The sequence below is a fragment of the Mus caroli genome, unplaced genomic scaffold (assembly GCF_978045245.1).
Source record: "Mus caroli unplaced genomic scaffold, Mus_caroli_1 scaffold_2, whole genome shotgun sequence".
Lineage (NCBI taxonomy): Eukaryota > Metazoa > Chordata > Mammalia > Rodentia > Muridae > Mus > Mus caroli.
This window is the reverse complement of record NW_028227257.1, coordinates 57,405,644-57,419,626: the sequence shown is the minus strand read 5'-3', so window position 1 is coordinate 57,419,626 and position 13,983 is coordinate 57,405,644. Positions and strand designations below refer to the sequence as shown.

At 43.2% G+C, this 13,983-nt stretch overlaps 1 protein-coding gene across 2 annotated transcripts in view; it reads left to right on the top strand.

Annotated features, from left to right (window-relative positions):
- The window catches only part of Sqor (sulfide quinone oxidoreductase), a 41,518-nt gene extending 35,993 nt beyond the window's left edge, over positions 1-5,525 (top strand). For both annotated transcript variants that reach the window (XM_021186216.2, XM_021186226.2), the window contains exons 7-10: positions 364-547; positions 3,532-3,599; positions 3,902-4,080; positions 5,237-5,525. In XM_021186216.2, coding sequence (XP_021041875.1) covers positions 364-547; positions 3,532-3,599; positions 3,902-4,080; positions 5,237-5,294 — 489 coding nt within the window. In that variant the 3' untranslated portion in view covers positions 5,295-5,525. The remainder of the gene's footprint in view (positions 1-363; positions 548-3,531; positions 3,600-3,901; positions 4,081-5,236) is intronic.
- Positions 5,526-13,983: the final 8,458 nt, after the last annotated feature.

Below are 13,983 nucleotides of genomic sequence, written 5' to 3'. Positions count from 1 at the left end.
TTATAAACAATATATGCCACTCCTCAATTTTTACCAAGACTGGTAGCATCATTGGAATATTTCAGAACATTAGTGACTTCTACTTCAAAATATTGGGTTCCCCATCTCTCCTATTGAAGGTATTTGGACTCCGTATAGTCAGATCATAGCAACCTGAGAGGACATCTGTTTAGTTTCTCATTATCCTCCACTATAGTCCTTAAAGTCTTAGAGAGCATATGGATTGACACATTCACTAATGCATAATGCTCCTTGCGGTCATTATGAAATACAAAACAAGGAAGACAGAGAGAGAAAGAGAGAGTCTTGTGGGTTGTAGACACACTGAAAAGATGCAAATGTGCATGCTCTTTCTTTGTGTAGTATGAAATGCTTCATGTCACACCACCTATGAGCGCACCAGATGTCCTCAAGAGGAGTCCTGTGGCTGATTCTGCTGGCTGGGTGGACGTGGATAAAGAGACTCTGCAGCATAAGAAATACCCGAATGTGTTTGGCATCGGGGACTGCACCAATCTTCCAACTTCAAAGACTGCTGCTGCAGTAGGTAGGTTACCACCTCTGATTCTCCTCAAAGTTCCAGAAAACCAGAAGTTTAACACAGACTTTTGTAATTCAATGATTTGAATAATATTCTATTTATAATGGGTAAAACCTTTTGTGACCTAAAAATGACTTTGGCTTCCTCAAGGCAGGCAAAATCAAGTCCTCAATGAACTGCATGTTTTATGGAGAAGATAATAGCTTTTAAGGACTTTATAAAAATACCAAAAGAGTGTGTCCTTACCTGTCACAGGGCAATAAAGAGGTGATCTCTCCCAGCTCTCTAAGCAGTAAGTTTTGTGAACTGCCATGCTTACATCTCTGTTACTCTTGGTCCTTGGTACCAGGCAGCCTGGCTATTTTTCTTCTGCCTAAAACCCTGCAGAGCTCGGGAGGCATTTGCTTCTCTAGGAAACACATGCAAGTCAATGAAAGCTTGCAGACCAGAAAATTGTTCTGTATAGACAAGCACAGCGGAGCGTGCCCTGATTGGGACACGATTAAGGCCTCAGCCTGGAAAACTAAATCCTTTACCTGGATGTTCTGCACTAGCAGTGATGGGGAGAATTGCCTTTTAGATTCCTTCCTCTACAGACAGTAGCTGTCTTCTGTGGACACCATAAAACATGGGCCTCTCTGCTGATGGCCAGATAGCATTGTATGTGAATCGGATACCTTTCTGTGAGATCTACCAAATGTCTTTTTCATTATCAATGATATTTCTCTCCTGCCTCTTTAATTTCAAAAATCTCAACCAATGAAAATTTTGAAAAAATACATATTTGATTTATTACTCTTTACACTTTTATATGTTTTTAGTGAATCATTTGAAAGTAGTTGAGGCATCATGATACTTCTTTGCCTTAAATAACTTAAACCTGCCTCTCCTAGAAAGTACAGATCCCTTCATATCTACAGAACCTTTATTATGACCAAGAAACTTAACACTGTATAATAAATCTGTCTCACATTCAGTCCAACTCATATCTTCTAAAAACATCCTTGTAGCTTTGAGGTGAGATTCCATTGTGTTTGGTAAGCCTGGGGCTCATTACTTGGTTAAGGTGGGCCATGCCTGCTGCATTTATATAATTACATTTATTTATTTGTTTATTGGCATGAACTTACAGAGGTTAGAGGACAGCTTGGAGTTGGTTCTTTCTGCTCATCCTGTGCATTCTGGGAATTGAACTCAACTCCTCATTCTTGGTCGCAAGCACCTCTGCCTGCTGAGTCCTTAGCCTGTTTTCTTTTGGTAACTAATGGATAGTGTGTGAGACAGTACCTTTAATTTATATCCACATTACATGCATTTCTGAGGTAGAAAGACCTAATATGAGATGTCAGGTTGTCTAGCTTTTAGCCTATGCCAGACAAACAAATATTAATTCCATGCTTCAGATATAGTTTTAAGTATGATCAAACAATAGTTATCAAGTGAAGCCTTCTTCCCTGCTCTGTCATCTGGCTGGCATTTACATTCCTCAGCCATGTAAACAGTGTCTCCATTGTTATCACATTTTCCCTTTTACAAACCATGTCTCATTACGTGATTGCTTCAAATCTTTCTAGAAAGCCTTACTTGTATTTGACTTGTTTTCACCAATTTTATTTCACAGCACTGCTGTGAATGTGCCACTGTGTCACTTCTCATGGATACTTGCTTGTGTCCTTCATGACTAAGTAACAATGACTCTAGCTTCCCCCCCAGCATTTCTCACTAACTTCCCTATCCTAATACCTGCACGTATCCATCCCTCCTTGGTTCTGCTTGCCTCCCAGCCTCTGTCCAGACCATTGTGAGCAAAGCATGTTACCGTGCTGAATACAGCGTCCCTGTGGCTTAGATCTCTTTCCTTGCTTCTCTCCCGAGACTCTTGGGCAAAACAGGAGATTGTAGTAGAGGGAAGGAACCCAGCTAGGGGCTGGCCACATCCACACACTCTTTCCATCTTGCTCTTTCCAGTTGTCTGTGACTACTTTCAGGCCTAGTCTCTCTGCAGTGGCACCTAGAGACAGTTTTTCTCCTTTGACAAAGAGGTTGGCAGCCTGAGACAGGGCTTCCTCATATCTTTTCAGTGCAGTTTCTTTATGCCCTTCGTGATATCTAATTCCCCAAAGTGGGGCAGGATCTTTGCAGATATTACTTTGTTATCAGTGAAGACAGCCATTCAGTAGTTTCATTCAATTGTCCTGATCACTTCTAAAGCCAACAACATCATTTTTTTTTATTTGAGTGCCAGTAAACTATAGATTTCAGGCAAAATTAGTCTGTGGCTTGTTTTTGAATGACTGGTTAAGAATGGTTTCTGCAGGGGAACATTTGTTCAGTTCAATGGTAGTTCCTCACTGTTTCTTTTACCCAATCTCAAAAATATTCCATTGTTCTACTAATGAGAACTAGTAGATCCACATCATAAATATTATTTGAATTGTATCAATAAGACTTTTTTGTGGAATGTTTTTTTCTCTACTCTTGCCATATATACATGCACAAACACATCTATAAAGACTATCTATCTATCTATATATCTATCTATCTATCTATCTATCTATCTATCTATCTTTCTATCTGGTTTGGGCTCAGCCAGGCAAAACTATAGAGAGGAAAGCCCAGTAATTTGCCTTAGTGGGTATGACTGGGGCTACCAATGTAGGTTTTCTGTGATTGGGGATACAAGGTGCTATACAACATGGCACCCAGACCAAACCTGGAGCAAGAGGAATGGGATTTGGGTAGGGCTACCCTTATCATCCTGTGGGAGAGAGCTGGGTTCTTAATTTCAAACTAAGAGTGACAGCTGTGTGGTCTTTGATGAATTGAGGGCTCCTTCTGCTAGTCAGAACTTCGAGTAAAAGGAAGAGTCATGATCTACTCACAATCTAGAGGGGTGTGGATGGAATCACCATTATCTTGTTTATATTAATGTTATATACAAATGAGTTTTCTTGGAAAACCTGATCCTTAGACTTTCTGTTCTCTTTTAGCTGCCCAGTCTGGAATCCTTGATAGAACAATGTCTCTGATTATGAAGAACCAAAGACCCATAAAAAAGGTTTGTATACCTATAGGGGTTACTGCATCGTTTATCACCTCCCCTTCCATAATTCTGGCACTTTCTTATTAGCTTATACCATAAGAATTTAATTTGTCTATAGTATCATTACATAATTTTCATTTTTCACAGTCCAAAAACCTAGAAGCGAAGACACACACACACACACACACACACACACACACACACACACATTTCAGTCACTCAGCAAATAATAAATTATGACAGAAAGTCCTTTCTTGCTTATTCTCACAATTTCAGTATGATGGCTATACCTCTCTTGCTTATTCTCACAATTTCAGTATGATGGTTATACCTCGTGCCCACTGGTAACTGGCTACAACCGAGTGATTCTTGCTGAGTTTGACTACACAGCTCAGCCCCTGGAAACCTTCCCTTTTGATCAGAGTAAAGAGCGAATTACTATGTACCTAATGAAGGCTGACATGATGCCATTCCTGTATTGGAATATGATGCTCAGGTGGGTGTGCAGAGGGCACTGGCTTGTTTGGGGGTGGGCTGTTTGAGAGGGTCCTTCTAGCTTCCACTCAAAGCAGGGCTTGCTAATGAGACCTACTCTACTGCATCATTTCTCAATAATTAATGGTAGCCCTTGAAGAACTCCTGAGCCTCATCCATATTTGGGAAAGAGGGCTGCCCTAGGTAAGGGGGAGGTTTGCAATATCTCCATCTTGTGGTGGGGGTGCCTACTCTTCTCTTCATTCTTGGGAGGAACCGAGTCTTCTGTTTTCCATTCTCCATTTCTTCTTCTTTTTTTTTTTTTGTTCCCAGGTGAATTAGATAAATAATAATGCTAACAATAACACAATAATAAGAATTCTTTTACATGCCAAGTGCTTTCTAATCTTCTACCTTCCTTTGGTTTTACTATGTTTGAGAAAAATTAAAAATAATTAAGAGAACAGAGATAGACTCAAGCTCTGACATAATTTTGAATAACGTTTCTACCATTTACGAGCTGAGAAAGTTGATTAGACTATGTTTAGTTTATTATTCAAAAATTGAAAATAACATTAAGGAGGTAATATAGAGTCAGATAATGGTAGATATTTAATAAGTAGACTACCACAAATTAATAACTCTCCTATGCTTAAAAAAAGTACCGTTTGAGTTTTCCAGACATATATGAGATTGATAAATTAGGATATCCACACCAGTGATCCTCAATCTAGAATGATTTGGGACATTTGGCAATATTTGGAGACATTTTTGGCTGTTATCACTGGAAGGATGCTGTTGACATCTAGTGAGCAGAGGTGTGGGATACTGCAATGCACAGGGCATCCCATGATAAGGAACTGCTGGGTCCTAAATGTCAGTAAGGTTCAGAGACTCTGCCCTCCTTTGAAATCTTGAGGTGAAGGTAATCAGGTAGCAGTATGCATGTAGCAGCGGCTTTGTGGGTGTATGCTGAGTTTAGTCAGCATGCTGAGCTCACACAGCAAATTCAGTGTCAAAGCTAGGACTCATCGTAGGTTGTTCCAGACATGACATCCTTTCCACTTCAGTAGACATGTCTTGCCTTATGTGCTGATAGGCATCCCTAGCGACTTTTTATAACATGATGTCACCTCATCTCCTTTGTCTCCATGGCTTCTCTGTGTTATTTCTTACAGAGGCTACTGGGGAGGTCCAGCCTTCTTGCGAAAGCTGTTTCATCTGGGCATGCATTAAAGATGTCTCACAGCTTGCTTTTCTTGGATGGCTTCTGGACCAAAATCGCAGTTACTGATTGACATGACAGATACAAAGGACTCAGAACCTCACCCTTTAAGGAGTTTGGACATGGTGACCTTTCTAGGCCTTTGAATAGCTATCATGTGGACAACTCAGAATGAGTCTTCGGAAACATCCAAATGAAATAGTAAAACTCTATTTTCTAAATAAAACTTGGTCGTTGATTTACTTATTTGAGAAAATATCTTGACTAGCAGCAATGGGAAGTTGTAGCACTTGGGAGAAGAAGCTGGTGTTGGGGCGATGGCTTTCTTGTTGTCTACCTGGTATGTTCAACTTACAGCTGGCACTACTTTCTAGAGACTGAGTCACTGGACAGAACTGTCCAATGACATATCAAAGACTGTGTCACAGCCTTACACAGGGCTGCTTAGAACTCCTGCTGCAGGTGACAGCATGGAGATTCTAGAGCCCAGGTGCCTCCCCTTGGGTGCCTCAGGGACACTGAGCTCAGCCTGTGTTTTTCCAGTCTGTGACAGGTACTATGGTTTACTAATACCTGCCAGTTCCAAGTCCTCTGCTGGGCAGTTTTGACTCTGGGAGCCCTACAAACTTGGCTGAACCTAAGATTTTCCTTTTCTCTATATTCCATCAGGGATACCACCCACATCACAGTCTGAAGTTCAGTCCTTCCCGCTTCCCCTTCAGTCTTTATCTTGCAGGGCATTTTCCCCTACTAAATTTCTTGTTAACCTAATTCTGTCATGGCACCCAGAGTTTTAAACAATTTTCCAAAGTTTCCCTGAGAACTTATACAAACACAGTGGTGTTGGATCTGAAGAATTCCAGTGGCTAAGGTAAGTGTTGTCTCAAGTCATCCCCAGTTTGGCCAATAAAGTGTTGAGTGAGTTTGGACTGGAAACAGCTCCAGTTTGCTTGAAGTTCAATAGTAGCCCCAACATAATTCATTCCCAGTCAATTGATGGCGGAAGTTTAGTTTCAGGCAGTCTAGAATTTTAAAGGCATGTATATTTCATTTTCATAAAAGACTGATTTTTTAATAACATTTTAGAATTCAAACCCTTTAATGTGTTACCAAATCTCTCTGGGTTTCTGGAATTCTCCTTATGACTCTAGAAACCTTATTCAGACATATATGCATTCAATGACTTTTTACCAGACACCTACTAACTGCTACTTTCAGCCTGGCGGATACAATGAGGAACCAGAATAAGAACTCTCTCTCTCTCTCTCTCTCTCTCTCTCTCTCTCTCTCTCTCTCTCTGTGTGTTTCCCTTGTGCTAGCTTCTTTCCTGGGGGTGGGGGGACAGGGGAGCTTGCTGAGTTAGACATGAGTTGATTGGGAGGACACTTTCCTTTCAGTTCTGGGATAAAGTTGAGCACCACCCTAGCAGGAGGCCCCATACTGAGGGGAATGGAAGACTTTCCCTGATGTGCATCAGGGACTTAACTCGATCAACACCTGTTCCTGCCCAGGTATCAGTGGCAGTCCTTTCAGTCTCCAGGATGCCCCAGTTTAGACAATAGCCCGTGACTCCTCCCTCATCCTGCTCTCAGGATGCAAAGCCATGCTACACATGGTGCTCATATTGGGCTGGCTACTCACCTTCAGGTGGTACACACAAAACAGTTAGCCAAAGTCAGAGAAGTCCTGCGCCCTCCTGGAATCCCTGCACCTGCCTCTGCACTCCTGCAGGGTAATAAGTTCCCTCCAGTGGATCCTTCTCTACAGGCTCTAGGAAGAATCCAGAGTGGCTTCCTGGGTGTGGAAAGAAGTGCTAGAAAGAATGGGGTGTCCGGAGCCTCTTGGTGGAGGGAATTTGAAATCCTTTGCAGACTAAACACAGCCTCCTGGGTCTGCTTATGCTAATGCATTCTGAATAAAACCTCCAAGCAGACAACTGCCTCAGAGATCACGTATAGGAGTGTAACTTACTGCCACTGCCATGGGAGCAGTGACCCTACTGGTCTGCACATTGGTCTCCAGATTTCAGTTTCTCCAGCTGGAGAAGATAACACGTGTGCTCAATTCTAGAAACGCTTAGCCTTTGAAACCTCACTTTATTCATTAGTATGGGGCTGGTCAAAGGAGAGGGCATTTTTGGAGTTATCTTTGAATCAGGAGTAGGGTGTAGGAAGAGGCATGTGAGGCATGGTGTGGGCCAGGGGTGCAGGTTTCTCTCAGGGCAGTGTCTTTGGGCAGGACTGAGTCACAGGTTCTGTTGGTAGACATATGCCTCAGATATATTCCCTCAGAATCCAAGAATCCATAAGGGACAGGCTGGGCCTGCCGCACTGGGGAGTCCTTTGTGCCTGCAGTTAGCTTTACCTTCAGAGGTTCTCCCTTCTGGTCTCCTAGGACAGGACTTACAGATGCTATGAACTACAGTGTGAGTGCCCGGAACTACAGTGTGAGTGTCTGGTTGCTACCCATCTTGGTGTGACACATTTAGGTCACAGTATAGGGAGCATTGAGATAGAGGCAGGAGGCTGGCCTTAAGCCAGTGAGGAATGGCCAAGGTTTGAGATTTAGACGTTTTCTTTTATCTAATGTATGAGAAAGCTTTTCTTCTATTTAAATTTTGTAGAAAATGTAGAGAGCAGAGACAAAAGTGATCATTTAATCCAACATCAAGTAAAGACAGGAAACAGCAGGTAGATGTCTCTTTTTCAGCTTAATATTACAAATAATGTTCAGACTGAACAGGCTATATTTAGGAATATATATATATATATATATATATATATATATGCACGTTTGTGCATGCAATAGCAATTAGTGAAAAAAGAGGCCATGAATTTGAAGGAGTGCAGCCAGGGAGGGGCATATGGGAGGCTTTGGAGGGAGCAAAGGGAAGGGAGAAATGTTGTAATTAAATTATAATCTCAGAATAAATTTCAAAACAAATTAGTCCTCTTTTTGAGGAAAGTGGCTTTTGTAATGCAATATGTAAAAGCAGTTCATGTTATTAAAAATGTATTGGAGAGCTCTGATCTGATTTCATTTTTTTTCCCTGTAGTTCTGGGAATTGAAACCAGGGCCTTGTGCATGTCAAGTAAACACTCTACCACAGCAAGCTCATCCCCAGCTCCCTGATCTGATTTTCTTCTTCATGCCTTAAGACCATAGGGCTTTCATCCAATATAGTCTTACTTTGATTATCTCAGGAAAGGAAGAAACAAGAAAAATGTTTGGGTAAGATGAGGCATTCCGATTAGGTTAATAAAAATTAGATCTACTTTGTTTGCTTAACTGCCAAGTAGCTAAGGGAGGTGCTTGTCCACACAATGGGAGAACTTGAGGTCAGTATCGTGTAGCAGAAATATCCCACAAGGTTGAGAAAGGGGGAGAGGGAGATAGTTTTCTATCCCAGTATTGCCTTTTTTTAAAAAAAATATTTATTAACATGTTTCTGTGTGTGTGGGTGTGAGTGCCGTGGAACACACATGGAGCAGAGGACAACTTACAGGAATCAGTTTTCTCTTTCTGGCATGTGGGGCCTGGAGATCACACTCAGGTGGACAAGCTCAGCAGCAAGCACTTTATCTATTGAGCCATCTTACCAGTGTATTCACTAAACTTCTCTTCTGACCTGTAGCTTATGCTGTGGCACATGTGTGCACATGCTACAGCACACATGCACACATGCTTGCTCCCGTGTGTGCGCTCACTCTCTTCCCACCCTCTGCCCAAGGAACCCACCAAGTGTGATCTGCATCAGTGGTCTCTTCTGGTGCCTATTTTATGGTTGGGTTTGACCCTTCAGTGATGGTGAGAGAAGACAGCGGGATGAGGGAAGACAGGTAGTCTGTTGGCCCTTTGTTCCTCTGATCCCACCCTTGTCTTGACCCCACAATGAGGTTAAAAACAAAAATTCAGACTATAAGATTCATGAAGTTTTATAACAATTTAATATAGATCTTTACCTGTTGAATCTAATGGTTTAAAGAAATTGAGCTTGCATGTAGTGTATAATTTTCAATCTTGTTTTTCTAATTAACTTATTGTTGATTAGTGAACAGAAAACCCACAAGCCTGATCTTTTAGATCGATTGTTGGCCAAGTCCTGCTCTGGGTCCTGGTACCTGCTCTCTGCCTTCTGATGGGCTGGGTGTCAGAAACAATGCATAACTGCAAACCCCGAGTGACAGCATTGAGCCCATACCTGTGTCTCCCCTCCATCTAGCTTCTGCCATGGTGCATCAGCCATCTTGAATTGTTCCAGTTAGATTCCTTGTCTGCCCTTTATTGGGACCCAACTGTCCCAATAAAGGAAAACCTAAAGCAAGGCAGGGATGCTGACAAAAATGTATGGAGGGGTAACCAGAGATTGTGGAACCACAATGACTGTGCACTAGAGGGAAGCTGAGATGAAGATGGAGAGAGAGAGAGAGAGAGAGAGAGAGAGAGAGAGAGAGAGAGAGAGTTTTATAGCAAGAGCCAACTAACTTCAAGATGACTAGGGCTTAAGATAAGATCATGTCACTAAACAAGCAGGGGTGTTCACAGCTCATGCTTGGGCTAGATGTCATATCAGCAGGACTGCTGAAACCACTGTATGGCAAGCATAAGCAGAAAACCTAAACACTGTGGCAGGTATGAAATTATAATCTGTGAGACATACACAGCCTACTATTTTTAAAAGCACACACACATTTCTTGGATTATGATTTTATGCGATGATTACAGGTATAGGTATACCTTATAGGCATAGCTGGGTAGTGATGAGAGAGAGCCCACGTGTGATCTGCAAGTCCTGAAATATGTACAGTCTAGCTCTGGAGAAGAAGTTAGAGGACTCTTGACTCATGGAGAGCAAGTGATCAAGAACTCTGGAAACAAGAACCTGGAGAGATGCTGGTTTTCAGAAGGTTGTGGAGCTACAGAAATTGCCAGGATTCTGGCCCCAGTGGTCCTGGTTGTTGACCACATCAAAATAGGCAGTTACAAGGCCTGGGAGATGGTCTAAACCTTACAGTTTCTCGGCTGGTGTGGATGCCCTCACAAACATTCTAAATGAATCTAGATTGTGTGTGTGTGTGTGTTTGAGAGAGAGAGGGAGAGAGAGAGTTCAGGTGATGAAGAGATGACTGAGGAGATGAGTGGGGAAGACTTTTGCTTTTTCTTCTGTTGACTGCTTCCTCCTGCAGGTCTTCTTCCTGTGCTGATCATAATGGGCTGTAGCTTTCATGTTTTGCACTGTTTATCACTCTCCCAAATTGATTAAAGATCTATTCTTGGGGAAGGGTTCTGAGTTGGCTTTGACCTGAGGATGGAGCTCATCTTCAATGAGAGACTTGTTATGAGGACAGGAAGCTGCTGATGACCTGTCTGCCCACTTAACAGCGTTTACTTTTCCGATTGTTTTGAAGTTATGAACTGTCTGGGTCTCTGGCTGCTTGGGGCTCTTGGGTAATTCAGATGAGAACCAGCCTTGGAGGAGGTGGGAGGTGCCTGTGGTTTAAGAGGAATCCAGCTTCTCAGGGAAGGAGCCTGAGAGCCTTATCTGGCATCCTCCTGGCCAGGCAGAAGGAGTAAGGCATCTGCAGGGAGGTTGGGATTCTGCCTGCTGGCACCTTGCTTCCAGGAAGCCCCTGTTTATAATACATGGTCACAGGAGCTCCTGGTGGGCTTTCTGCTCCAACCAGTGACGTAATGGTCTAAAGAGGAGGAGGAAAGGTCAACAACCTCTCTGCTTATTCCTGTTACCTGGCAGTGAGCACTCCCTGCCAGAAACTGCAGGCAGAGCCTGTTCAGAAATATGCTCTGTCATTATTCTTCCTGATCCACTTTCATGAGCAATGCCTGACTGGATGGACACATGTCATGCCAAGCTGCTCATCTCAGCTGCTTTTCCTGGTTGACTTGAAGTTCCATGAGTGCTGCTCAGAGGATCCTGGCCACTGAAGACCCCAGCCCATCTCCCTAGGCCTCCCTTCCCATAATGCACGAGAACCTGCATCTCCAGATGTGCAGTATGCTTTTGTTTCTTCACCTTTCAGCTGTCAGGATGCTTGATCCCTTCTATATGGCAAGATCCCACTTATTGTTTAAGACTCTTTCCAAGGTTAATTATAGGCAAGAAAGATGCCTTTGTCTATATCCTCAGGGCATCATCCTTAAAGCGTTACTCATCTTGATTCTAGTCCCGAGAGCACAGGCTTTGCTTCTCTATAGTTACTCCTTACACAAAGGGATGATGTAAGAGGGTGTAAGGGGTGTGATCACCACCTCACAAATGGTCACCAAAGCCTCATACTTACAGAAAAGGCATTTACGGTAACCTGATTAGCACAGGCGTCTAAGTTTTCTTCTAGGATAAGACATGATGTTTGGGAGATGAAATGCTATGTCTGTAAGCTAGAATTGTGCTCAAGGAACTAGTAGGAGCAAGACTAACTTGTTAAGTGGGACTGTTTTGATTAAGTCCTGCTGGTGCTGTAAGGAGGGCAATGTGGGTTCTTGTGAAGCTGAGCTTGCTAAGTCCTAACCACAGTGAGTTGAGATGGATGGGCAGGCACTATGAAGCATACTGCCCATCAGGAGCTTTGTATGCAATGTCTTCTCTCATCCCCAGGACCTCAGTAAGGGAAAGCCTGTGATTTAGAGAGGATCCCTGGCTGAAAGGAAGTAACTTGCCTGGGTCATGTGACTATGAAGTGACAAGGGCAGTTAGAGCCTTCTTTCTATGGAGCTAAAGGCAAAGCCTTTTCCCAGTCCCTAGTGGAAAAGCCTTTGATGAGTACGAATGACACACCTTCTCTCTCCTTTCCTCCTTGGCTTGTTTAAGTCAGAGGACTGGCAACACTGAGAGCTGGATGGGGGTCACTTCTAGAACTGGAAATTATACCACTTCCTGTCTAACAGGGAACAAAGCATTTCCACGGAAGAGTCTTGTAGAAAGCTGGGCTGTCATCTGAAACAGATTGAAGCTAATGCCAAGGGGCCAGGGGCCTTTGTAAGCTGTGGCTGGCAGGTTACATGGTGTGTGTGTGTGTGTGTGTGTGTGTACACGTACACATACGTATGTATAAGCCTGCACAGTTAACTAGAACACACCCCAGGCCTATTCTGGGTTCTCCCTGGGATTGATATCATTTAGCCCCAAGCCTCATTCCCCTCCACTTGTTTGCTCCCTGTGTGTGTCCTCAGTGCTGTTTGTCCACATTCAACCCCTCTCCACAGAGAATCAGCTTTGGTTGATTCTGTCTGTGACTAGCCATTCTCCACTCTGATGAGCAGTTTGTCAAGTGATGGCTTTCAAATTTGCTTTCTGTTTTTGTTTTTGTTTTGTTTTAAATTTATTATTTTTCCCATACAATAGATTTTGATCATATTCTTTTTCCTCCCCCAACCCCTCCCACCCAATTTTATTATTTCTCTTTAAAACAAAACAAAAACAAAGATGAAAATCAAACCAACAAGAGACCAATAAGATAAAAGAATACCAAACCAAAATAAAACATAACAAAACATGGAATCCATTTTGTGTTTCATTAAAGCCACTTTAAATACTTTAACTGTCCCACCATATTTTAGACATTTGGAGGACAGAACCCCTGTCCGGGGTAGAATCCTTCACTGTGCCTGTGTTGGATGACTCCCTATCCATGCTTCTAAATGTGGTAGCATATTGTTTTGTGAAATATTAAAAAACGCAATCCATGCTATCACTGTCAAGGCACCAGCAGGCCTTGTGGACTCTCTAACCCGGAGCTCAGAAATCATGCCACCTGGCTTGCTAAGTTTTCATGGTGGATCACCACTACGCCAGCCCCACACTTCCAAATTCCCATGGCTGGCTGGGGTGCCCCTCCATTGTACCTTTCCTCTGGAACTCAGCCAAGTTGCTGCATGAAGGAAAACACCACACAGTCTTAGTTTAGAATCAAAAGGCAACACAATCGTTGGGCACAGCAACTAGCATCCTAATAGTAAGCCATTCTAAGTTAAATCCTCTGGTAGGATCCAAACGGATCTTCCACCTGAAACTGTGGCGACCTTCGCTACCTATATTTTCCCAGTACCTCCATGCTCCCATCCCGGAGCCTGTCCATCCCTTCTCCTCCTCCACAGTCCCTGTCTCACCCGGATTTCCCGCCTACTCACCCGGGAATCCATTTCCTTAAAATCTTTATTCATTAGAAGGGTCGTATGAAGTCCTGAGTACATGAGTCACTCCTCATCCTAGGCTGCCCCTCTTGGGGAAGTGGAATTAGCATCAAAATACAAACAGCACCAGGACTATCTGCAACAGCACATCCCAACAAGCTTGCTGTCATCAGACCTGTGTAATGTGAACCGGGGCTGCCATCCACAGGCATCTATCTCTGCATGGAAGCCTCATACCATGCCCCTCTGCTCATACTATGGCTTCCAGGGCAGGCGCGGGGCACCTTTGAAACTTGAAAGAAAGCTTGGATCTGTCAGCAGGGCCAGCCCCTGCCTTTCTCTTGAGTGGTTTTGAAGGATGATATGAGGAAATTCACCACTGTGGGAGAACTGTGGGAGTCTATGAGCCAGATATTTCCATGTCTCTTCAGTATGTAGGAGGTGGGGCTGGAGAACCTATGTTCTAAAAGCTCTTTTGGTGAGGTGAGTTGGTGCTGTCCCAGGCTTGGAAGCCACCTGGGGTGGAAGAAGGTGCAGCATGAAGCAGAAGGA